At 40.4% G+C, this 26,963-nt stretch overlaps 1 protein-coding gene across 1 annotated transcript; it reads left to right on the forward strand.

Annotated features, from left to right (window-relative positions):
- Nucleotides 1-13,699: 13,699 nt before the first annotated feature.
- Nucleotides 13,700-25,415, forward strand: PPP1R17 (protein phosphatase 1 regulatory subunit 17). Its single transcript, XM_026052343.1, has 4 exons — nucleotides 13,700-13,800; nucleotides 15,673-15,825; nucleotides 17,204-17,365; nucleotides 23,942-25,415. Exons 1-4 carry the CDS (start codon nucleotides 13,719-13,721, stop codon nucleotides 24,019-24,021), a joined length of 477 nt encoding a protein of 158 aa, XP_025908128.1. The 5' UTR covers nucleotides 13,700-13,718; the 3' UTR covers nucleotides 24,022-25,415.
- Nucleotides 25,416-26,963: the final 1,548 nt, after the last annotated feature.

A 26,963-nucleotide genomic window follows, 5' to 3' on the forward strand; every position in this document is an offset into this window, starting at 1 on the left:
AAAGATGATGGCGAGCGGCTCGGCTAGGACATCTGCCAGTTCCCGCAACACTCTGGGGTGCATCCCATCAGGGCCCATGGATTTGTGGGTGTCGAGGCTCCCTAGATGCTCTCTGACCCACTCTTCCTCTACCCAGGGCAAKCCTTYCTCYCTCTGGCTCTCTTCATGTGTCCCTAGGGCCTGGGATTCTAGAGGGCTGCCCCTGACAAACACAGAAGCAAAGGCAGCATTCAGTAGCTCTGCTTTGTCCGTATTTTTCGTGACCAGGGTACCCACCCCATTCACTAGTGGACCCACGTTATCTTGGCCCCATTTAGCTAGCTGGAGTTTTTCTTGGACTGCAGTAGCATTAGGATGTTGTGCACTGTATAGTAACTGAACAGGAAACCACAGGAGCACACTCTTCCATTTATTCTACTAATGAGCTTAACACCTTGATAGGAGCAAGTTTCTTTGGAAAAGCCTTCTGTGCAAGTACTTACACAAATCCCACATGAGGCAGAGGTTATACGGCTCTGATGAATGAAACACAATGTGCCCATGCTAGGCTCCGTGTTCAGCAGCTTGCTGCCAAACCTGCACCTGGGCTCAGTTCTACGGACATCATATAAAGAACATATAAAATGCAAAATAGCAACACACCTTTCTAGTATTAGAATTGTAATTTTAAAATTCAGGCACTGAAGTAGAGGTGATTATAGGCTTGTTCCTAATGGAAGAAGAGCCAGTTCTACAAACTCCATTCAGGATGAGTTCTTGTTTTATTTATTTATTTTTTTTTTTTGGTTGTTGTTTGTTTGTTTTTCCCCTCTCTTTTAAATACTTTGTGCAACCTCATTTGTATGATGAGTTGTAATGAAAGACATTGTGACAGGTAAGGGACATCATCCTGCTCCAAATAGCAGGCAATAATTTGGTTAGCAATAGGAACCATGCAAGAACTATTACAGCATTTTTTCCTCCTTTCTTTCATACTGCTCTCTAGGCTGGATTGTGAATCTGAAAGCTGTGGGATGTGGATGAAGACATTAGAAAAAGCACTGCACGTTTGCTGCCACTATTCATTTTTTGGCAGTAGTGTCTATATCAGAGGCACAGTGTCTTATACTGCCAGAAATAGCATTCAGGTCAGCTTCAATACCTGTCACAAGCAGAGTGCTGGTAATTGCATTTGAATGCAGCACTGGCTGGCATATGGGCCTGTTACCCTTGACGGTGATCTCGGACAGATATATTTTGCTTCTATGCTGCTGTTGACACCGCTTTGGAGGAGCAGATGTGACAAGAGTCCTCCTTCTGTGCGTGACATCCTCTGTGCGGTGCCTCGCCGACAGCAGAATTCAGCCTAAAGCTCCCATCATATCCAGCGGCGTGCCTGATGGGGAGTAAAAATTGGAGCTGTATTAACCATCCTGGGCAAGAGAAGACACAGCCATGCCCTGCCTGCAAGTCCAGACAGCTGGCAGTCTACAGAGGAATCCTTGTGCTCAGCAGGAGGCTGGAGTGCTCTCTCTGCCACCTTCTTGAAGGACAGATGCATTCAATAAGACGTCCCTAAGAGAAATGGGAGATATTTTGACTTGCTTCATAAGTCATGGGTCAGGGACAGAGTGACACATCGGTCATCAGAATACAGGGCTCTTTTGTGTCTTTATTATACCTCCTTAACTGAACAATAAAAACCTTTTGTCAAGGGTTTCTCTAACAGAGATAATGTTCATACCATACACACATACATACCATAGAGATGTACCACATTTTCAAGGGGAAAAAAAAAGTCCAGTTGGGATTTTAGAGTCCTTCTAAAAGTAAGAGGCCTCATTTTATACTAGAAAGTTCTTCCTTTCAGTCAACTGTATCTATGTGAGCACTGCGACTCTGACTGAACCACCTAGGTAACTAGGTAAAGGCTTATATTAGATATTGGTCAATGATGACAGCCAGAATAAAGTGGCAAAGATGTGGCATGGAGAACTCTACTCCCTCCACCCTTCATCATCTGTCTCTGCCTAGCCAGCATTGAGTAATCTCTTACAGTTTCTTATCTAATGATTTTTTCAGGAATGTAAGTAGTGAAAACTAGATTTATTTTTATTTGTAAGGCCAAAGGAAAAAATTTCAGAATAAATAAAAGCTAATGTTTTTATTGCCTCCTTTAGGGATGAACGACTCAGAATTGCCAGGGATGTAACTCCCAGCTTTGCCACAGACTGAGTGATGCTGGATGGACAAGTTATCATCTCTGCCCAGATTCCCCCTTGTGAGCTGAGCTAGCTATGAAACTGCCTTTGGCTGTTAAAGTGGATGTTCTTTCAGCACAAATAAGAAGAGCTCTAAATCCACTTCTGACAAACTACTCGAAAAGTGTTAGTGATGATGCTGTAATGCAAAGAATAAAAAAAATGAGTAGAGTTTTCAAGAGGCTTGAAACAAACTGAAAAATTCCTAGTGAAGAAGTGCCCAACATCCTTAAGTTTCTTTGGAAACACTCCCATCTGGAATACTCTGTTGCTTGCTTCTTTGTTTCATGTCTTGAGTTGAAAGTAAGCCCTGTGGTCTGTTTTCTATGAAGTTTTAATGCAATGTTTACTGGAGATACCCTTATCAATCAGGAGAGTTCACAAGCACAGGGGCTCATGTCACTGTCTCTCTTGTTAGGCACAGAGAGGCCCAGGGACAGCAGAGTTTGCTGAGGAGTTTCTGCTTCTTGCTTGAGAGATGAGCACATACTGTAAGCACTGAAGTTTCCTGCAATCATGTACATAATTTCCAGTCATGCATGTAGTTTTCTTTCCAGACTTACATGAAGGTATCAGAAAGAACCAACTCAGAGGTGTTTTATAAGCCGTTTAATATTTTAAGTTATAAATTCAAAAGGGCTTTGATGTCATCTGAAAACATAATGCTCATGTGCAGAGTTAGAAAATTCTATAACCTTACCAATTCTCTCATTTATTTATTTATTTATTTATGTATTTATTTTTTGCTAGGGGGAACGTCTGGACCTATGCAAGGGGAAAAAAAAGGAAAGATTCAGCACCTACTTAACTGGAGCAAGAAATTAGGAGGGAGAGTGAGTTGCAGCAGTAGCTGCTCCGGGAAGAGAAACCAACATGATGAATCTAATCCCCCGGGGATGGGAAGGAGAGAAACTTCTCCTGACACAAAGGGCAGGCAGGGGCTTGCTCTTGGCTATAGCTCCTGCCTTGGCTCCACACAGTATATGGGCTGCACATTTAAGGAGGAGTACAAGTTACATGGGCCAGAGGTCATCTGTTACTGCTTTGTCCCAGCACTCTCTGGAATATTGTTTTCTACTGCCATCTGCCATTTACTGGATTTCTACATCTGTCTTTCCCTATGAACAAGCCCCAAAACCCTCCTGATCCAAGGATCAATGAAAACCTTGGAACAAAGTCTTTAGCAGCTTCAAACTAGAGAATTTTCTTTCTCATTTGAAGTCTTGTCTTTTTCTTTCCTTTTTTTTTTTTCCAGTCTTATCCTTCCTGAAATAAGCAAGAACACTCACTTGCGGCCTAGATGCAGCAGAAAATACTGACATACCTAAACAGAGAGGCACAGGCTAAGCTATAGCCATTTTCATGACAACCTTAGGCCACTCTGCTTTATTTCAGCATTGCACAAGGAACTTGGTAAGATGCTCTTACTCTTGATGTAGAAACTTCCTTTCCCACTCTGTATGGGGTTATTCTCTCACAGTCTTCTAGGTCTCCTCCATAGCCCCCATAACATTCGCGGGGTAGCAGAGAGAACGTCTGCATGGACCATCTGTCACAGTGATTCAAATCTCCAACTCCTTTGGGCCTTAGAGGCTGCTTTGGCCTCAAAGGTTTCACTCAGCAGTAGAGCAAACACAGATGGTTTCCCTCTTGGACCCGAGACAAATATGCTGTCTTCCAGGACATGGCAGTGATTTGCCTAATGTGAGGCTGGTTTTAAAAATCTTGAGCTAGCTGCAAGTTTGGGCCTGTGGTAACCTATTTGCCTTACATGCATGGTACTTTTTCTGCAAGGGAAAACGCAGATGTTTATAAACATTTGCCTGAAAAGCTAGGAATACTGAGCACATATTTCAGTCTATTACATTTTTAACCTCCACAACTAAAAGGGAAACCACGTAAGATAAATGTATAAATGTTAACTATACATTATATAATTTGTTTGATAAAAGACAACACTGTGCATTGATCTATTGATCAAACTACTCTGCCTGCAAAGTAACTTACTCAATCAACCAGTCTATTTTATTCTTGTGACAACATTTATACAGTGACTAAATAAATAAATGTGTCTCTACAAGATACAGTTCCTAAACTGGGCAAAGTGACTTTGGACATGTGCTTGTATTCAGCAGCTCAGAAGCTAGCATAAATCTTACCAAACTTTCCACACAGTGCAGCATACTTTCACACAGAAATAAGCAGCCGAGGATGGAGCTGTGCTTGAGCACGTCAGAATGAGGCAGGGTTTGCTGCAGTTGCTTATCCAGAGGAAGCATTTGCTTAGATATCCTAGGGCTGTTGCTTAGAGAAGGTACTTGAGTCTGCATCAGTAATGTTTTTTAAATGTCTAAGACATATTTGAATGAAACTTCTACTTCATATGTAAATAGTACTAGGGGTTCAAAGTAGAACCTGAGCAAGCTATCATATAAGCAGATGAATATGAAGCCCCCCACAGCCACAGGAAAACATCTCCCCTTCTAACTTGATTTGTACATTACTTTTTCAGGCCTTTCATAATCTTCTGCAGTAGCTATGCAGAAGTGACCACCCCAGCACCTACAGAACAGTAGAGCTCCTCAAGCAAGTACCCTTGCTTGCTCTAACCCCAGTAGAGAGGGCTTTGCATGTAAACACTGTTATGTAAGACTCATCCGATGGCCCTGATTTTCCCCTTACAGATCTCAGCTTCTGCCCCTTCCCACCAGACTGATCCTGCAGGCAGGATCACCCACTCTGCTCCTCACCTGTGCCTTGCATGGAGCTTTCCTTGCATATGAGGTGTTCTTTCCAGACCATGGTATTTGCAAAAAAAAGGCAGCATATTTTAAAGAGGGCTAGCACAGCAATCCATCACCAGCTGAACTATTTTAATGAAGGTACAGAGAGGAAGACAGGAAATAAGAGAACACTGACCTCTGCATTTTATAAGGCCTCATGGAGTCTGAGGTTTTGCTGGACTTAGTGCCAGGCCCAGCTGGGGCATCTAATTCAAGTAATTCCTCTCCCACTCCAACAGCAAGGCTTTATTTAATGTAAGGCTTACAAACAAACAAAAAACATGTAGTATGAAGCAAAGCCTAATAAAACTATCCCTCAACTAGTACTTCCCCAAAAAGCAACCCCTCAAGCCCACCACACCACTCATTTCATAAGTCACATCACATTCAGTCACTAGCCTGAATTGTATTCTCACCTATTCCAGAACACAGCAATCTAATGATTAGGTCTCTGTGTGGCTTCCACCTCTATAAATCCAGTGTTTCAGCTCAGTCATATTGGACTGGCACTGCTCTGAGTGAGATCTGATTTTGGTCTTCACACTCAGAGCAAGCTGACTACAAGGCAAATCTGCAGCTGGGAAAGTTACTGTGGTGCTAGAAAGCCAGCTGTATTTGCACTACAAACCACCTATAGACCCATGATGGAAAAACAAGCAAAACATCAAGGGGCATCATGCATCTTCCAGGAAATCATTCACTTTTTTATGCCGTAGCATCTGAAATGCTTCATTAAGCAAACATTTTTGTACATAAAGGGAAAGTTTTTACAGTAATAAGAATCAAAGGGAGGGTAAATTCTCAGCATCGTTAGGACACTTGAAAATACCACCTGTGAAATGCAAACCAACCAGAAAAACAGAAAAATTGCAAATGGATAGATATGTAATATTTATATATATATGTGTGTTTTCTGTAAGATTATCCTTTCCTTTCCCATCTGTCCAAGCTGCACTGCCTATCTCTAAAGCACTAGCCTGGAAACTTTTAGACATGTGCCTATCTTTTTAATTATATGACTAGTTCCCTGAGTGCTGAACAGAATATTCACATGCAAAGGAAAAGAAGGGTTAAAGAACAGAGTTGTTAGAGACTCAGACAATTTTCCTGGCCATCTTTGTGAGATAATTGAGCAGGAAGGACTGCAAAGCTGGAAGGAGTCCCAACGCTTTTACAAGCAGGACAACAAACAACTGTGGAAACATTTAAATGAAAAGATCTGGGAGTAAATCCTTGGCCACACTGTTCATGTGAAAGTCCCACTGGAGAGACTAGAAGAAATCTGCTGGAGTGAGATGATTTCTGACATCTTACAACATCTGGTATTTTTGCCAAATATATAAGATAAAATGAGTTAGTCATGTGATTTTGCCACATATGATAGGCTTCTTGCCTTATGATTAAATCTATGATATTCAAAAGCATCTTTATGACTTGGGGGCTAGAATAGGCAATGGTTTTCTCATTCCTGGGATTTTTTTTTCCAGCATTTTAAATGATTTTGTTATTTTCAGCTAACCAAAACGTGAAAACCTTGAGACGAGTTTCAAAAAACATTTCGGATTTGATTGTTTATTTCAGTGATGGTACTGCAATTTTCTTTGTAGAAAACTGTATGATAACTTGCGTTTCTAAGTGAAGAAGATTTTGACAATTCTGAAGTAAAAAATGAAAGTGGTGCTGAAACGGGTAATACGACAAAGTTCTTTTTTTTTTTTTTTTTCATGTTGGCAGTCTCAGGGTTTGAGGTGTGTTTTTTTCTCAATTAGAGAACCCCAGCTTTCCTTCCCCTTCCCCACCCCAACAAATCCTCCCTAAATATCCTAAAGATTCAGGAGTGATTTAAGCATTTCTCAGCTTGCTTTTAAAAAGGGGTCGCTGGGACTCCTGGACACACAAGTGTTATTCTCTACAAGGTGACAAACGTCCCTGTCATGGACATGACATGGACATGAATTACGGACAGATTCATGGGAAAACTCGTGGCGCTTTCAGGTTGTACCATTTAGGCTGCTCAGTGCTTCACACAACTGGACCCAAAAGGAGTAGGAATGGTGGGTGATGTTCCCAGCATTGCTAGTTGGGAACTAGCCCTTCACCCTTTGGGCCATCCGTATGATATATTATTTATGAAAGATTGATTAAAGCATGTAGCCTGTGCTTTTGCTGGTGAATTGCAGGGCAGGGATAAAAGGTGCCAGAAAACAAAAATGTGGGAGCAGTTTTTGAGGCTGGTTTAGTGGAAGGACAAAACTGCCCTTGTTGCACACGAGCGCCAAGAGAGGGCCCATTCATAACCCCCTCCGGCGCTTCGGCCGGAGCTTTTCCACTGTTTGTATGTTTTTCCCTCCATCGCAATAACAGCTCCAACCCAAGCGATGGGCTAAAACAGGCGAGACCAGCCCGCGCTGGCAAACACCTGGTGGCCGCAGCGGCCTCCCCGCGGGCCGCCGTCAATGGGAGGCTTGTGCAGCGCCCGCGGGCCGGGGCGCGCGCAGACACCGCAGCCGGAGCCGTGTCCCGGGCTCCTGCTGCTCCCCGGCTCCTGCTGTGCTGGGGCTGCTCCCCGGCGCGCCCTGCCTCCTCCCACCACTTCCATCGCAGGCTCTCCCCGGGGTCCCCAGGGTGGCATCCGCCAGCCCTCCCCTTGGCGTTTAGCGAGTGCCTCCAGGCGCGGCGGCTGCCGCTCGCCCTTTGGCTCCCCAAGCTGCACACCGAGGCTCTCGCATGGCCCCTGCAGCAGCCCCGCTTAACTGAGCCCTCCACATTCCGCTTTCGCCTTGGGGCTGATCTCTTCCCTGTCCCGTTTCCTATTTTCCGTCGGCCAGGCGCTCGCCGGAGAGGAAGGAAGCGGCGGCACATCGCGGCAGGCGGGGGGTAGAGGTGATGCTATTTCCCACCCTCCCGGAGGACTGGATGGAGCATTGCCATAGCAACGCCCCGGCGGCTCCCTAGATAAGGCGGGCAGCAGCACCCCACGGCTCGGCCACAACGTCCTCGCACGCTCCCCACGCCTCCTCGTAAGTAGCCTGGCCAGAGAGCCGCTTGCTGGGATGCTCGCTCTGCTTTGATGCCAGGGTTGGGGACTTGCGGGCATCCCCGCTCCTTGGGGAAGCGGCTGGAGCGGTGGCTGTGGGGAGAAACCTGGGGGGTGATGGAGATGGGGCGCAACGTGTGGGGTGGTGCCACAGAAGGTGAATGCCTTGGAGATGAAGGTTTCCACTAGCTCTAGATGACAAATATCTCGCGGTGTGAATAACAGGACTTCTTCCCCCATGATAACGGAATGGCTCCTTTGCTCCCTGGACAATAATTAAGCACAGTTTAGTATTTCTAATTACCTCCAAAGAAGAAAACTTTGTGATGGGTACATGCACAAATGTATCTGGCATTTTTTTTCACTGATCAAAATTTTACTCTTGCTTTCTTTTTCTTTACAAGTTGCTGGGAGATGGTGGAATTCAGTCTACAGTCCTACTTGGACTTTGAACTAGCTGCTAAAAGTAGTTTGTGAGAGGAAACTGCTCTGAGACAATTCTCAGGCCTCCCTGAATTCATCTAGCTAATAGTAGCAAAAGTTTTGGGTGGCAGATGACACTAAGATTAGGATTTTAAACACCTAAGTGTTGTGTAAAAAGTTTTAAGTCTGCCTTAGAAAATAGAAATCAGACTAATCTGAGAGGAATTCTTGAAGAGAGCAACCTTGTGCCCAGCTAAAACTTTGCAGAAGTTCAGCCCAGGCAGTATAATGAGGCTGTAATAGAAAAAAAAGCTGGTCTGGTAGAAGAGCATTAAACACATGGTGAAACTTACTGAGAAGTTTTCAATGCAATGCAACACCCAGACCTTCCTTTTGGGTGGCATCTGTTTTCTACCCCTTGCTCTTTTCCCCCCAAATTTTGCATGGCAAACAGCTGTAGCACCTTTAGGATAGGGGATGGTGGTGAACCTGCTTGTAAATGAGAGACTCAAGCCTAGCTTCTTAGCCCAAGTGGAGGAGACAAATGTGCCTGGGAACTGCAATGTCCCCAGCAGAGCTGCCTCACATGCGCTCTGGGACGGCAAGGTGGGTGCAAGGCTACTACACCTGCATGGCAATATCTTACACCCTACTTACACATACGTAAGTCACTTAAGGCAACAAAACTGCCAACTCAGGAGCCTACAGAGGACATGCGACTGGGACAGCGCAGGTTTAGCATTCCCAAGTAAGAGTCAACTGAAGGGAGAGTTCACTCCAGGCTGCCCATGACCTCTGCTATGCCTTTTCACTCCTATTTTGAAACAAAAAAAAACACATTTGGGGAAAAAAGAAGTGAGACACAGTTGCCCACACTCTTTTAAAAGATATAGGTCACCTCATAATGGCACTCTGCGTAGAACAATAAGAGCAAGTCCTGACATTGACAGCAAAGATGAGTTCTTATTAAGTGCTCTGGGTCCAGCAGAAGAGAAGTACTGGGATCATACTGGTTTCGGTGGTAGCATGATTATAAGCTTCCCAAAATCTTCATATAAAATCCAGATTTAGGTTGCATACTGCCACCCAACAAAAAAATGATGATCTTTTAGAACAGTTTTACTTAGGTAGTGCCTATGAAATTTCAGGATTTCTTCTATGACTTTTTGTGTGCTGAAAACTAATGCATGTCTGGGGATTTTGGTGCTTTTAGCAGTCCCGTGGACGAATTAAATTTCCCTGTACAGCACTAGGTAGTCTGATGTAAACCCAAAAGGCACAATTTATGCAGTCTTTGATCACTTGTTCTCAACCGAATTGCATAATATTGGGTAAAAATTTGTGAAAAGAGCTTTGCTGAGCATCACCCTAAATCCTAGCTTAATTACTTAAGGCAAATACCTACATAATTGCACATAGAAACAGCAAAACAAAACTAGTTTATCTGCCCATGTCTAGGCAGAATAGTTTTACCTAATGCAACCCAGAAACCGGTCACACTGGACCACTTTTTAAGCAAAGAAAAAAAACCTATTTTTTGTGTCCGTGAGTTTGTTTTAAGACTATGTATGTGGTGTGAACTCTGCATCTCTTGGGCCTGGGTATTTACAAGACCATTTTAATCTTGCACACATAGAAAATAAAATTCCAGGGCAAAAATGACTGGCAGAATTTTGAAGCACTGTCTTTAAGCTACCCAGAAAGCCATGAATAGTTTGAAAGTGATTAGGTGATAGTTTGAAACTAAAAAGTTCAGCTATTTTCCGTCTTAAAAGTGTCTTACAAGTGTGTGTGCCCAGGGGAGTCCTGCTGTAACACAACAGTGACTCTACATCTGAATGAGTCCTTGCAGCTTTAGGGAAACATGTAGGGCATCTCCATCAGCTCTGTCTTTTCCCAGAAGTTAGAGACTCCAGGCTTAGCTGAGCACATATCTGTGGGAGAGCCACAGCCAAGCTATACTGTACAAAAGTCTCAGGCTAAATGACTATTGAATCCTAATTCATATGGAAAAATCTATATCCATTCCAGAAAGTGTCTCCTGCTGAGTGTGATTTAATGCTCTACTGTAAGCATTAAAGTTGCCTGAAGGATGAATGTGGCTCATTATGTCCAGAGGTGAACTGGGTGCAAAATAAATAAATAAATAAAAAGATCCATCACTTAAATTACAGGTCACCTACCAAGAGTGACTGACCGCTGCAGACAGGGCATATGAGGTTACCACAAAGACTAGCAGGAAAGGAGTTGCATTTAACACTAAAATCCAAGAATATGCTTCCGATTGTAAAGGCATGTTAATGCCTTCCTACTGTTACTGCAACGCTCCCCCATTCCACGTGTAACATGATTGGGGAATCTGTTTCTTCGCTGTCGGGAATTGATTTTAGTGGTTTGGGAAAGCACCATTACAGTGCTCACATACATCACGAATGAGACCTGTGCATACTGTCCAATGATGGGATATAGTGTATCACTAATACTTTCTTATATCACATGCACTGTATACAGTATCAAGTTACTGCTATATCAAGTTTTAAGATATATTCTGGCAGTCTTTCTGTTTTTATTATTCTTTTGTCACATAGATAGTTGAAATTTGCAAGTGGAATTACGTTTTTAATCAAGGCAATACAAAGCAGGGCAAAGTTTTCAAATACATCCGATGTTATGCTATAAATTTCTGTTTTAAAGTGTGGAAGGTGTTAAGGACTAGGGACCTGCAATAAAATAAAAATACAAGGGATTTATTTGCTATCCCAACAAATCTAGGGATTTATTTGCTATTTTTCAAGCAACTGTGTTAAGAAAAAGTAATTAAGCCTTCCTCATACTCTACATACTTCAATCCTAGACAACCTCTCTTTATGAAGGTTTATTTTTATTAGGTGGGATAACTCAAATGAAACACCCTAGTGAAATCAAGCCAAACTGAATCAAATTCTAAATGCATTTCCAATCAGTACAGGTTACTGCCAATGTTACAATTAAATTTTACTCTCCCCGGCATTTTTGGCTCAAGAGATCTTCAGAAGAGTCCATTGTCTGAAATGGTGTTACTGGTTTTACTGAAAACATTCTAAACAAGATAGTGTTTAGAAAAGAACATTCTTCCTGCAACCATGGTATTTAGCTAACAGCTGGAGTGCATTCATCAGATCCCCTTAAATCAAATAGCATTGAAAATATAACAGTTTCTCCTGAAAACATAAAATGTAGTGGGCCTTCATGTGGCAAGTTTATCTTTTCAATAAAATTATGTTTTAGTTGAAAACATAGCTCTAGCTGCTTTATGCAGTTGATAAAAAAGAGTAGTCATATCACATTTAGCTAAATTCAAAGATTTTTTTATGCAAGAGATCTTCATAAGTGGCAGATACCTTTTAATTTTTATCCTGTAAAGGCTGCTTATCCAGGCAGCATGACCATTCAACACATATGTGAAGCTGAACTAGGTGAGTTCTGCAGTGACCAGCATGAGGTTGCACCTCTGATCCAGGCCTGATTCACCATTTATAGGATTTTAAGAATTTGCAGGAATTTTTGAGTACCAAAGGACATGGGAGTTAATCCCATAAGTATATTATGATTCAATGTTCCTGACCTTTGCTTGCTTAGAACCAGTACTGCTCCGTTTACTTTGAAGTCACTAGGGTTTAGGACATTTTTTCCATCTCCTAAAGAATTAGCTGAAAGCATGAGCACGACTTTGACCTTTTTTTTTTTTTTTTTTTTTTTTTTTTTTTTTTTTTCCCAAATATATGTGTGGTTGGATTTTGCCTCTGGGTTAACGGATCTTTGTATAGATTCAAGTTTAGTCACTAAAAATGAAGTTCTGCACCCTACAGTTGTTTTTGTCGACAAACACTCACTATGATTTAGGGAGAAATAATTTAGGTAATTTCTTTACCTCCAGAAAGATCAGATGAAATCTCACAGTATAGTCATTCTCCTATTTTTTCTTCTTATTTGATTTCCCCTTTTCCTTTTCCCCATTTTTATCTGACACATTTACTCCCAACTTTTATCCTTCTCTACATCGCCTTTCCCTTCTTCTCCTCTTGCCATCCCTCTACTTCCCCTCTCCCTTCTTCTCCCATTGCTGTCCTTCTTCTCCTGTTAACTGTCTCCTGTTTTTTGTTCTGCATAATTCCCTTTCTTCATATAATTTTCTTCTACAAGAAAATCTCCACTTTTTTAATACCCCCAAAATGGAGAATAGTGTTAACTCCTAAGAAATGGAATCACACATCTTCCTGCCCAAAGGGAGAAACTTTCATCATCAACAGGGACACAAATTTAAGATCAAAGTTTTCTTGTTTTTCTTTTTTTTTTTTTTTCTATAACATTGCACTATTACTCTGATGGGTTTCTGCTAAGTGACTGCAGAAATTATCTACAGCAAAAAATAATCTGATCTCCTTCTCCCCGTGATAACAGTCTGAAGGGCACAAAGTTAGTATCAAATCTCAGCCTACCTGGTGCTAGGAGAGCTCAGGCAAGAGGTGGGGACAGAGGCCCCTCTCCGTTTATACATAACCAAGGATAAAATAACCCTGAAGTCCCGTATGCAATCCATTGAGACCTACAGAACATAGATAAATAAAGAGCTTTGAGAAACTGGTCCCACGTGTTTCTACCAAGGAGATGTGTGCATCACCCTGGCTCTGGGGCCTGAGGTCCCCTGCCACATTTCAGGCTCAGCACTCACACCTGGGTCATCAAAGGCACCCCGGCTATTTTGGAGTGGCTGCAGTTATAAGAATATGTAAGCAGCACTGGTCATAAAAGTCAGATTGTGTGATAGATGCCAAAAACCCTGTTAGCTTAAAGCTGAGAAACAAACGGAGAAGAAAATCAGAACAAAATATCCTGCTTTCTAGCACTTATTTTGTGCCTGTCTGTATGGTCAAAGTCTTCTGTTGAGCTACTGTATTTCCTGTGCTTATGTGGGTCACTTGCAGCAATGGAGTTGGAAAAATGGGATATTTAATGTTGGTAGCCAAGACAGTGAACAGATGCATCTCAAAATGCTTGAAAATATCAGACCAACAGACTGCATGGCAAAGAGCAACTGGAAGACAGGAACTTCTAATGATCTGGCTAGCAAGTGGATATGTAATACCAACCTGTCAGTTTTATGTCACAATGTGTTTTTCTTTCTTTCTTTTTTTTTTTTTCTAATGGTTGCTGCAACTTCCAAGAAAAAAAAAAAACCCAAAACCCTGTATTTCAATGATGTCAACAGAATATGTTCAGCCACTTGATATCCCAGAAGACAGACTGGACAAGCGAGATTCACACTGTAACCATTTAGGTAAGTGTTATTAGATGATGTCATTGCTGTAATTAGAGAAGTGTTATCTTTACATCCTTAGGTCCCATCCAGTGGCTGTTTTTCCCCTCCAGCAGTACAACGGCAGCCTCATGAAACCCGATAGATTACACCTTCTGGTGACACTTCTGATGCCAGATGGAAAGGGAAAGAGTGTTTTTTTAATTTTATTTTTTTCCTCTGCATGTACATATTAGCTGAAGCTTGAGAAGAAAGTTAATTAAAGAGGAGAAAAGGAAAAAATAAGAGTCATTGTTATTTTCCTTGGTAAAAAAAGTAGAGTTTTTTCATCATTTATGCCAAAATAAACTGAAGGATAGGGTATAGCTGAGCCTTCCCTGAACAGATATTGCACATGCAATTTTGATAAAAGATTTCAAATGCCTGCTTTGACTACATTGGGATGACGTTCTGAACACCTTTCCTCTTTTACTGTCAATCTGTTTCCTTCCTTGTAACTAATTTGTACATAACTTTTACACTTAGAGTACCGGGGGGTATCTTTGCTCTGCCACTGTCCCAAACACCAGATTTCATGACTTGATAGATGTGCCTCTGTGCATATTCATGTGCATATCCATGGTCCTTGCCTCTGTTTCAAATGATATTGTTTCATTCTAGCCTTGCAAAATTGTCATAAAGATTTACCAGCCCAGAAACAAAAATCTACTTGCTTGTTGTTATCTTTGTCAGGTCAATAATGAAACACAAATGCAATTTCAAAAGAAGTATCTCTCCTCAGGCAAGCAGAACTTTATCAACTTCATTTATCCAGCTTAAAAGGAAAGCATCTTAGTATTTCTTCAGGCCCACAACATTGCTAGCCAGAGGCACCACTTTTGTAAGTGCTCTCAGTTCACCAAATAAAAGTAATTTTTCCATAAAACTGCTTATTTAAAGTAAACAGAATTTTGGGAAGAATTAGCTCCATCATACAGGAAAAAAAAAAAAAAAAAAAAAAACCAGGCGCACTTAGAGATTAAATGCCTTCATGGAGTTCACACAGGAAGTCTGTAAAGCCTAAAAAAGAACATCCATCTTTCAGGGACTTAACCTAGAGGTCATCCTTCCTCCCTCTCATCCATGGACTTAGAGCTGTGTCACATAGCAGCAGTGAGCCTGGGACCAGGTCCCTTTGGGCAAAAAGTCTGGAGTTAGAGGGGAGGAGAGAGAATGATGAAAACAACCAAGTGACATTTAAGAAAGTTTTTGGTCTGTATGATGATACTTGATAGGCTAGACTTTAACATTTTCAGCTTGTGTATGTACCGAGAAACGCAGACCACTGCAGAAAATCTGTCGGCCCTCTAAGCAGTCTGAGTCTTGTTTTAAAGGAAAAACAATAATCCAGTGTAACATTATGTAAATCAAAAGTGAATACTGACTGCTCAGCAGCTCTGGAAGTAAGGCCAACTCTTGAAGTGAACAATATGCTGGTTTAGCTTACCAGTGCCTCAGGCTGGCCCCATCTGTATAAATCTTCCCTTCATAAAAGTGCCCTTGTAACTCGAGACACAGACCCACACAGTTGGAGATGAACGAGTCATGGCCTTGGGATTTCTGCACGGTGGTACCTTCCCTCTGTCATGTAACCAATAGCCACACACAATTTTCTCCCTCTTTTTTTTTTTTATGTCTACCACCTACAAAGCAGAAAGACCACCTAAGTCACTAGGATGCCGTTTGTTATGACACAGAGACCTCTTTTACAGACTTTCTATATAGGATTTGTGTCTCCCTGGGCATTTTAATCTACTTGGATGAAAGCAATATTATCAAAACTTTTCATTTCACCATCTGTTTTATCATTTTCCCTTCCATTTTCAATTTCCATTCCTCTTTTCCTCTATGCAGAAGATCTTTCAGAACAGCTGATAAAGAGCTGTGACCTCAAAAAGAAACCAAGAAAAGGTAAAATTATCCAGGCCTCTCAGAACACTGATCAGGACCAAAAAAAGCCAAGGAGAAAAGATACACCAGCAATACACACTCCACCACCCCTATCAGGTGAGTAATCCAACTTTTGACTTCAAAATTCAAATTCAGTTCAGTGGATTGAATATGGACAAAGATCCAAAGATCTTTTATAAATTAAATCCATGTAGAAGTGAACAAGAAAGTATATCTATTCTAAATACATCTGGAAGGGCAGGCTAAAAGGCTGGATTTTTCAAAAGCCTTCATACTTTAGACTGAGTTCTCACACAATCTGTAAATATTAAGGTAAATGTGTGTGTATATATGCTTCTGAAAAAAAAATCCTCCCTTATAGCTCACATTCTCATTGTCTTTATGTGACAAATGATGTGTGCTTATTTCTACCAAGTGAGCCACATCAGGCAATCACATTCAATCCAAAATCCAAAAGGATCCAGCTCTTCTAAATCCTGGTGCAGCTTGTGCTCAATGGAAGACCTGGATGGCACGTGAGTACAGAGGCACACAAGCTGTCTGCTGGTTGTTCCTCTGGGCTCTTGTGCACTCTGGTAAAGCATGGACGTTTCAGTAAGCCTGAAACCACTGAAGCAACAGAGAGACTCTTTGTAGGATGCTCTCTGCTGCTGTGCATCTACAGACCTCTGACATTTGAGAGCCAAATGCCACCAACCTGGGGAAAGGAAGGAGGAGGAGCAGGGGACTGCCAATGAAACATGATGATCTTCCAAGTGTCCCTTGTTGGTGCTGGGGAATAAATGTTTATCACTTCTCTCTGCTAACAAGCAGTCCTTGCAGTGCTCTCTAGGGAGGGAGCAGTGTTCCTGTGTGGAGCACATTGCATTTTCCCATGCTGGGCATACACAGAGGAGTTAGCTGGTAACCACTTCCCCAGTCACCAGTTGCCTATGTGCAATGGTGTACACTTAGCAAATGAAAAACAAGCAGCTGGTCTTTTCCAGTATGTGTAATCCAGGTGTTGAACTCAAAACTCTGCACATTTGTCTGCATTCAACTTTCACATGTATCCATCTGCATGTATTTCTCTCTTAGGGAAGAACGGCCTAGAAGCTCAAGAGCTGCGTTATTTGCCTGAAGTATCCATCTCATTTCTGTGTGGTCATATTGCTCCTGAGTACAGGCTTGAGCATTCATATGATTAAACAACTTTGAGGAGATATTTATTCATTGGATTTCAAGATTGCATTCCTCTTCAGACCATCATTTCTGATGGGTTGTAGTTTAGTGCCCTAGGTACCAGCAAAAAACAGCTGGCTTAACAGCGTCATTCCGTCTAGCCTACAGAATATAGCTTATACAGAGCAAAGCCACATTTTTTTCAAATCATAGAGAGCAGGCACACTGCACAAAGTGCTCATGCTGCTTTGTTTTACACTCATGCAGTGTAAAACAAGGCTGAAGAAGTATTTTCTTCCTTTCTTCCCTGCAGGCATACTTTCAGACTTCTCTGATAACCTGCTGAAAAGGTATGGTATCACAGAGAAACCACAGAGGGAGAGAGTGAGTCCAGGCTCTCAGATCACTGAACTGGAACAGAAGAAGCCCAGGAGAAAAGATACACCTGCAATACACATCCCACCCATTATAACAGGTAAGAAACTTAGCTAAAGATCATCCAAAGAGGAAGTCCACAGTGGCCAGTGCCAAAAATACCATGAGGAGGAGGATAGAAGGAACCTTACTGTTCACTCCACTTAGCAATTCTTACTAATTTGGACTTGCCAATTTAGAGATGTAATAGCAGTAATGGCTCAGAGAAAGCCTCAGTCATATTCCTTCCACCAGCTGAAGAGATAGGATTGGCAGAAGATCCTACTTTTGTGCAATTCCAGACGCAGATGAAAGGCACTGCCTTTCAAATTCAAGTAGATGTGAACTTCTAGGTCACCAGCACTACCTTAGCTCATGCTGCTTGAAATAGGATAAACCTGTCCTGATGAATCTCATGTTAACTTCACAGTCCTTTACATGCACAGTTGCTCCAGTAGCCATATGGATTCACCCATGTTTTGTTGAATTTCCCACATCCCTGTATCATAAGGAGTCCCAAGTGGTCGAAGAAGGTCTTTGCAGATATAAAGACCTGTATGTTAATTACTACTGATAGCCAGAGATACAGGATCAGTCTCTGGGAAGGAACACACCTGACAAATTTTCTATACTTTCTTATTGTGGCCCTGAGTAACAAAAGAAGCAGAAGTTTAAATTTTAAACATATATACAGATTCTTCCAGAAAACATACCTGGAAAATACTTTTCCCTTAGGAACCTCTAGTTTGGTTCTGCTGTGAACTGGTGCTACTGACCAGCAAGGTATGCTACGTGAAGAGGTCCTTGAGACAAATCCTTTGGTCCCGAGTCACTAGAGAACAGTTGAGTGTATCAAGCAGCTGAGCTTTATGTTACTCTTTCAAATTCCTGCACATCTAAGAATTGTCAGGTAAATGGTTTCTTTAGTCCCAGCAGCCCTTCGTACTTATAGACATCTCCTTTCCTCATCAATCTTATTCTTCATAACTCTCTTCCCACCTTCAGAAATGTGTAGGTTAATTTTTCATATAAGCAGCTTTATATTTATCAATATGAGACTCGCAAGAGCAAAGACGAGTATGACCGAGGTTTCCAGAGCTGGGCAGTAATTCTACCAAATACTCATGACTTGCAAACTGATGTGCCCATGCAAAACATGCTATTTTACACACTAACTGAACTCGAGCATCCCTTGGCCTGCAGAATTAGAGCTGCTATAAGTGAGTCACCGGAATCCTGGTCTGAGCATTTGCTGGGAAAAAAAAAACCCAGTGTCTTAGCCCAACTGCAAGTGCTCCAGCTCAGAATATTTAATACAAAACATTGATAACAAACTGCTCATATAATTGCTGGAGGAAAATATTTAGCAAAAAGAATTCACATGATATAAGCAGAAAAAAAATTGTAATCTTTTAGGGATCAAATCAGAAGCAGGAGCAGAGGCAAAGTTTGACAAATCTTTGGATATTTGTAGCACTTCTGAAGATGTAATGTGTCCCTTGGATCTCAGGGTTATGCAGAGAAGGATAATCTAAACGTGAAACACCTTTGATAATAGAAATCACAGAAGAACTGTGTGGCTGCAGCTGAGATGATTGACTCTTGTTTTGGTTTAAGTATGCTTGTTGTTTAAAAGGGTGCAGCAAGGCTGGATTATTTTCTTTACATGGATCTACAAAGTTCTGACTGGATTAACATCTAGTCACTTATTGCTTTAACTGTCTAACCTTAGTTATCTCAAATAGACAGGTAAGGGAGAAAGTTGAATCATGCCACTTCTTACATCCCTTGAAGGTTTCTTCTTAAGCTCTGAATAATTTTGAAAGGAAAAAGAAGCTAATATAAATTATTTGTTAACAGTAACATGCTATTACAAACCCCAAATTCATTGGTAGTCAAAGGAGACAATAACAAAAATAACAAAGGAAAGAACACAAAAAAGAGAAAGAAATGCAGTGACCTTGAAATGCATGACAAAATTCAAAACATGCATTTATTTAAGAGAAATCATAGGAACCAATGTATTTTTTTTCCATTAAATGACTCTTTCTAACCTAGTGGTCTAGTGACTTTCCAGCAATCAGCATGGACTCTCATGGCAGCCTGCAGAATGCTGCCTTGCCCTGCAGACAGCTTTACTATATCCTATTTTCTCAGTCCATTTTCTAACCATTGATTCCCTCTGGCAGACCTGTGTCAGCAGCAGAGCAGCCCAGGAGTTTGAATGCCTGAATTTGATTCCCTCCCTGCTTCTCAGATGCATATTTTACTTTTCAGAGCACATACCAACATAGAGATTTCTGCTGGTTAGAAGTCAGTGGCAGTGGGTCCATCCCTTGCCATGAGAAAGTGACTCATTGTGGCTGAGGACTAGTCCAATATTTACTATTTGTTTACTTTCAGGGTTATCCCATCAGGCAGCAGACAGAGAATAAACAGACTGAGCTCTTGTGGAACTGCTGTGCAAAACAGCATCTGAATTATAGACTCAGAGACCTGAGAAGCCCCAGCAGGTCTATGTGTGCTAAATAAATATGAAAAGGCCTTTCTGTCCCAATCTCCTTGTTAATGCTGTTACTGGATGTAGGCAGTATTAGGGTCATGTTTCTTCCTGTGACTTCTTGTTGAGGATTTTTTTCTCTTTCTCCTTCTGATTCATCCCAAATGCTGCAGTTCCAAATGTATTGTAAATGATATAAAACAAAACAAAACATAATTGTTTGCAGTATCTGAGCTTATCTTTTCAAGCAGCTGTCCATACAAGACATTTTGTTGTAAATGTGGATAAAAATGGCACCTGCATTACATCTCTCCATTGTGACCAGCTGGTTATGAACACTTGGGAACTGTTCCTTTCCTTCTTGGATGGTCAGAGGCTCTATCACAAATAAAAACCAGTCAAACAGGCCATAAAAAGTGACCAAAATCATAAGTATGTACCAGGCCTCATGTGACTCAAGTGAAAAGTAGACTCAGTTTTACACCTTGCAAACACTTAATATAGGTTAATCCTTGGAGAATTCCTGCACTGATGGAGAGCAAATGGGAAAAAGTTCAGAAGCGGCTGTTAAATTAGAATCTGTACATTACTGTCTGAAGGATCCCATGTTTCTCTGTAGTCTACAGCAGACTAGAAAAATTCATTCTTTAGCCAAGTTAAATGGCAGATTATGGATGACACAAAACACTCCAACTGTAATTCTAAATTTATTCAGATATCAAACTCTTACTAAAGTGTTCTAAGTATATAAAAGGGCCAAGGAACAGAGATCTCTTTTAGTGGCCAGGTCTCTTTCAGTTAGTCATTTGGAAAGCCTGAAAATTCAGGCTTTCATTTGGAAAAAAAATTGTAAAAAAAAATTGAAATCTGAATTGTAATGTGTCACTTCACATGACACTGAAGGATTTAAATCAGATCTAATGTCTGTATTCCAGCCTGGAACACTCTTTCTGGCCAACCCCACTTGGCAATGTATTCAATTAACTGAAGGATTTCTAAGAACTCTTTAAGATGTAGGTTTAGCCAAGGGTGCAAATACCTGTGTAATTAGTGGAATATACTTCCTGAAATGTGGCTGCTTTGGGCTTCTAAATCAGATCAGAGATAACTAGCAAAACCACGTTTTCAAACCCTCTTCCTCCTCCATCCTCCAGCGCTCCTCCAGTGCTACCCTGCCTCAGAGAAAGTCTGAGTAATGAGCACCAACACAAGCAGAGCAGTTTATCAGCACCTCCTTCCCCTCTTCTGTGCAGGGGATATGACTGAAGTGCCCCATTATTCTGCCAGCTGAGCTTTTGAAGTGGTTTGTAGACAGGCAAGTGCAGCTAGTGCCATCTTGGCAGTCTTCTGAGAGGTCTGGGTGGCACCTGGCAAATAGTTGATTTATAGCCAACTTTTTTCTTCTGCCCATAGCTGAGCTCCCTAATATCAGTTCTTATGTATCTATGAGCTTCCATTTGGTCAGTTTGGTTGCAAAAATATGACAGCATTTTATTTCCTTTCTTAAGTCTTGGAAGCAAATAATAGAAAAGCAAATAATAAAAATAGAAAAGCAAATAATAGAAAAATTTACCAATTCTTAGAATGTGTTCGGTAGATAAACCACTTTTCATAATTCCAGCATCCTGCTTGCTCCTCCTGACCAAAAATTCCCAAAATAAATTCAACAAAGAACACTTGGTCCAGAAATGTTCAGTGGCATCCTATCAACTAAAAAAACTCTTTTTTTTCTACTGGTATAGAAGTAATTCTACTTAAGGCATTCCGTCTATATCCTCCTTCTAGTGTTTGATATTAAACAGTTGATGTTAAATGCATATAGTTGTCCATGAAGTTGCTAATGGTCCATGATCCAGAAAGTTAAGAACATAAAACTGCAGGCTACAACTCTGTCCTCTTGTGAGCTTTGCATCTTAAGCACTGTTGGAAACATCTGGAGTATATCATTCAAGAAAAACATGTGTTGATAATGATGTATACAGCCTTGCAGGAGGCCTCAGCTTGGCTGCTGCATTCCAACTGTCTCTAGCATCCACTCTGTAAGGGTAGTTTCGAGTGCTAGGATTAGGAAATCAGAACTACTTTTTATAAGTGTTTTTTATTTTAAATAAAAATGATGAATGACATTGGACAAGATCATAAAAAAAAAAAAAAAAAAAAAAAACACACAGCTTCATTTAGCTTGCATTCCTAATGTCATTATTTCATTTCTGAGTTTACACAGAGTTACACAGAGTAACTCTGAGTTTACACTGAGTTACACAGAAGTTAGGCTGGTTCCCTCATCAAAAATCCATTGTAGCTTCACATTTCAAGAGTATTTTACTTGAGTAAAGGTAGAGAGAGTGTTTCCCTTGTTCCCAAATGCGTCACTGGAGAGAAAAAAATATATATATTTAAAGACAAAAGGAACACAAAAACTGCTTCTATTTTTGTTATCCATGAACAGAAGTCTACATGGGGAACATTTACTTCCATCTCTAAAAATGAGCATCATTCTCAGCAGGTAACAATAGCGATTAATCACTCACTCAAGAGCAGTTCAAATTACCATTCAAACACAGTTCTTTGTGTTGCAAAATAATATTCATTCACCCCTTCCAGCTTACTTCACAGTCTCATTGAAGCAAGCTACTTCACCAGAACTGCATATGGATAAAGTAGCACTTAAATGAAGGGCAGTGTAGGTTAACATTTTCTTTAGTTCATCACCTCTTGAAAAGACTCCAAAGCTGAAGAAAATCTTCCTGTGTGGTACTGCTCTATTTTCAGACTTCATGAAGGCTGAAAGCTTTCACTGTGCAGGGGTTTTCAATGCAAAAAAAAAAAAAAAAAAAAAAAAGCAAAACAGGTTGGTTTGACAGAACAACTCAGCTGGTTAGCACAGACTAAGAGCAAACAGTAGGAGACGGAATTAGAGATGGATTTCATTGGTCTCGACTGAATGGTTACCCTCATCCTGTTTTTAGACTATATTAATCTCCACCCCAAGAAAAGCAGACAGAAAATATACCTCAGTGGTCTGCTGCTTTATATTATGAACAGGCAAAACCAACACAATCAGTTAAAATGGGGATCAACAACAATTTTCTATCTAAAATATTGGCCTCAGCTTTATTATTTATTTGATCAATAAGTGATTAGTTAAAATAATTCATATAAAATTATACTACATAAAATTCCCAAGGTCTGCCATAAAAGGAAGACTTACTCTTTTAAGTATGATATAGATACAGATATACTTGCGGACAATATGGTCTATAACCTAAACAGATAATAGGGAAAGACTTTGGAAGAAGAAAATATTTACACATGGGAAGGTATGCCCCATAGCACGTCAGATGAGCCAGTTTTCTTGAATCACCTTCCCATGCTTTAACTGTGAAATCAAATTTCCTATCAATATTATGTCGTACAATTCTTCAGCGCTTTCATGATGGAGATGAAGCCTTATGAATGGTTTTTCTTCTCACTTCACAGGATAGATACACTTCAAAGCTTATTTGGATCCCAAACCTATTCACATAGTGGCTCAGAGCCTTTAGTGTGTGGATCTGTTATAACACTGAGCTCGATTCTATTCCTTTTGCAATTTAATGATACTGAACATATTGATATTGAATAGAGAATCATACTTGGCGTGTACCATTTTAATATTTGTTCTCTTTAGAATCTATGTTACTGAAAAGAATCATGAATAACCTTGATCCCATAGACTGACTCAGTTCCCTAGGTTAATTACAATGTTTATTTCATCATGCAAACACTTTCCTTTTTACAATTTCTTAAAGCTTTTTAACAAACAGGTTCTTAAAAGAAACTTCAGTGTATCTGCTTTCACAGGTAGATGAACTATGCTGGATTTAAGACTGACTGATAATTTTAGCTAACAATATATGTCCAAATCTAGTTCACTAAACATCAAGGGAATGATTTGCCAAAATAAATGAAGAGTAACTAACTCCCATGATATCTGAAAAGCTATATTAGAGTTGAATTATTAGAGCAGAAAAGTTTTCCTTAACTTTATCTTTATTTCTAAAGAGATCATGTTTTAACTAGCTCCTTTTTTTCTTTCTTTCTCTCTCTCTCTCTCTCTTCCCTCTTTTTTATATTCTTTTGCCTTCTGTTTTCAAGGCACTAGGCTGCTTACAGAAGAAAAGCGAACAGTGATTCTGGAAGATGAAGAAAAGGATGGAGACACAACACCCAGTTAAGATTATAGTGATATCTCCAATAATGTAATGTAAATAATAATTCTGGGTCATTCGAAGTGGCAGCGCATAGAGAAAAAAAAAACCATTCATTTTTATAAATAATAATTTTCTTAAGTATGCACTTGAATTTAAATTATCTTCAAGTGCTTATCTTCATCTCACGAAATCCCAGGAAGCAACACAGGAGACAACAGAAAATTCATTTACACGTGGGGCTGGAAGAATTCCCTTGGTAGATGAAGAGCCATTTTCCAGTACTTCTGTCTGCAGGGATCTCAGATCAAATCAGGTTTTCCATAGCGTAGTGATAAGGGCCAACACAAATGGCACTGCTGACCCAGCGTAGCTGGCACTAGTTACCAGAGTGGACTCTAGCATAAGGCAGAGCTTTTTCTGGCCATTCTTTCTTGGTTACACACACTGTGCTTGTACTGTATTGAGGTAAAAGCCTGCCTTTTCCTTTTCCTTTTCCTCCTTCTTGTTTCCCTAGGATGTAGAACATCAACTAGAGGCTCAAAACTGTATTTTTCTCGTGACTTTTTGCCTCATTAGTCCAGCTTTTATTTGCTGGAATAATGTTGACTGCAGTGAAAATTCCACATGCAAAACTGAAGTGATAGACAGTGTGGGAGAGAAGGAATCAAGATTAGCGTTCCTGAGAAGCAAAGCAAACACTTCCTGTACCTGTATCTGCTCATAGCTTTGTTTGTAAAGAGAAAAAAAGTAGGTTTATTTTAGTAGGAAAACAGTGACACACCAAGCAAAGAACAGGGCAAAGTGCTCAGAAAGGGATCATACTGGAAGTGCAACATTTGCCTGTGGTACCAGTATAGTCTGTTGGTTTTTGGTTTTGGTTTTTTTTTTCCTTTCAAAGGTTTTATTCCTATGCAGGTGAAAGATGAATGAATTGGATACCTAATCCTTTTACTCTACATTTTTTTTCTCTTGATATGTGCTTTTAAAACAGTTCAAGCTTGTCAGTTAGGAGAAGCTGGGAAGATTGGAAATCTAAGTGAAGGATTCAGAATTGAGTAAAAAGAACAGCATTACTCAATCCCATGCATACTGAAAGGTAAAATAGCATCAGGCTTCTTACCTTATAAGATAATTCACTGACTCAGCCAAGAATTGCTCTTACAGCTAGTAACAGGCTTCAGCATTTGTGCAAACAGAGGGGGGTACCTGTAGAATATTATACAAAATAGGTAGGACTGAATAGTTCTCTGCTTACCTTAATAGCTCTGTATGCTAGATGGAGCCGCACTGCTACATGGATCCTTCAGGACCTTAGCACAGAGGTTAAAGACTATCCAACCTGGCAGTCTGAACTCAGTTATTGTTTTAACACCCTTAGGCAAACAGCTGAGGAACATACTAGCTAGGACTTCATTTGCCACAGTGACTGACCCAGCATCTTTCATAAGAACACAGTCCATTCGCAAATGTTCAGCTTCGAGTTGTAACCAACAAGCTTACAATAAATGATGATATACTGAAGCTTACAACAGACTAGATTTATTATTTTTATTATGGGACATCTGATAGCGAGAAAATGCACTTTTTATTTTGTTAGTTTATTGGTGAGACAGATAGTATTTAAAATAAGACCAATAAATACTTGAAATAATAATATTCATGTAAACAACATAGTAAAGTTCATCAAAGCAAGTATAGAAATATAGACATAATCTATACTTATGAGCCAGTTAACTGCATAATTTTTAATTTTTGCAACTGGAAGTTACAATTCCATATTTGTATAATTTCCTTTCAGGAAGGCACTGAGATATTAGAAGTTATATTTCATGCCTTTACAAATCAGATATTTTTTTTTGACAGACCTTGAAAGCCCTTCTCCCTGTCAACCATGTTTCTTTTGGATCTCACCCAAATACCCCAAACAAAGTCCAATGATTAAATACAGAAATATTTACAAGACATGGAGCGGGGGTAAAAGTTGCTAAGAGGCCAACTCAGCATGTATTCAGAGATTCAGAAGATGAATAGAATAAGAATAAAGACATACACTCTTTTGCCATTGTGAAAGAAGGCCTGCAGTAGAGGAGAGTCCTGTTCTTCTACTGAGGGCCAAGGGACCCTGATAGCAACTTGCTTTTATGTAAGAGACACAATTTTTAAGGTGGAACGAAGAATTATATTGGTGCTGAAAGAAAATAAATGTCAGTCTTGAGTTGGTCAAAGTGTATTTACACATGATAGTTCATACCAGTTAAGAACCTGAGCAAGCTGAAAGATTAGTCTCTTCTGACCTTAAGTTCTCCTTTTCTGTAAGAAAGGCTTAATACAACTTCAAATACAAGAAAAATACCAACCTCTATTATCATCTTCCTTAGAGTCACCGCTCTGAATTTATCTCACTGCAAAAAGATAGGGCTTCGCAGAGTTTATTATCTCCCAGTTATTATTTCCTATTATCAAGCTCATTCCTGTTTGGATTATATTGATGTCAGCTGAGCTATAGTTGGGCAGGTGATTCTCACCTAAGCCTCTGTGTTGCTAAAAGAGCTTTAGTCCCATAGAGAAATTGCTGCATAGCATGAAAGAAATATATATCGTACTTACCTAAGGCAGTTAGCCTCTGCTTCTGTGGTGATATGAGCATGAGAATAGAAAGAAATATCTACATAATGTGCAAAGTCTGAGGAGCCATCCTGTTGGAACTAGCACAAACAGCATCAATAAATTTATATCAGTATTCGTGGTAGACCTTTTCAAGATTTTAGCTGATTCTTTTGAAGAGCAGAACTTTCCTCTGATATGAAGGTGCTTCAGAGAAGTTATGCAGCCCGGGCACTCTGACAAATCTCAGAAAATGCCCACACCATTGCTCCCACCCAGCACCTCTCCATAGCCTTGCTGAGTGCTTCACCCTTCAGATTACAGTGCTTCGTACTCTCTCCTGGCAGCACTCCAGTCGAGTT

The sequence above is a fragment of the Nothoprocta perdicaria genome, unplaced genomic scaffold (assembly GCF_003342845.1).
Source record: "Nothoprocta perdicaria isolate Ctin4 unplaced genomic scaffold, notPer1 scaffold_87, whole genome shotgun sequence".
Classification (NCBI taxonomy): Eukaryota; Metazoa; Chordata; class Aves; order Tinamiformes; family Tinamidae; genus Nothoprocta; species Nothoprocta perdicaria.

What these genes read in the sequence shown, in the direction of transcription:
- PPP1R17 (XM_026052343.1), top strand. Translation starts at nt 13,719, where the DNA reads ATGATGTCAACAGAATATGTTCAGCCACTTGATATCCCAGAAGACAGA. An exon ending in CACTCCACCACCCCTATCAG is followed by an intron (nt 15,826 to 17,203) that starts GTGAGTAATCCA and finishes TCTTCCCTGCAG; the next exon opens with GCATACTTTCAGACTTCTCT. An exon ending in CATCCCACCCATTATAACAG is followed by an intron (nt 17,366 to 23,941) that starts GTAAGAAACTTA and finishes TCTGTTTTCAAG; the next exon opens with GCACTAGGCTGCTTACAGAA.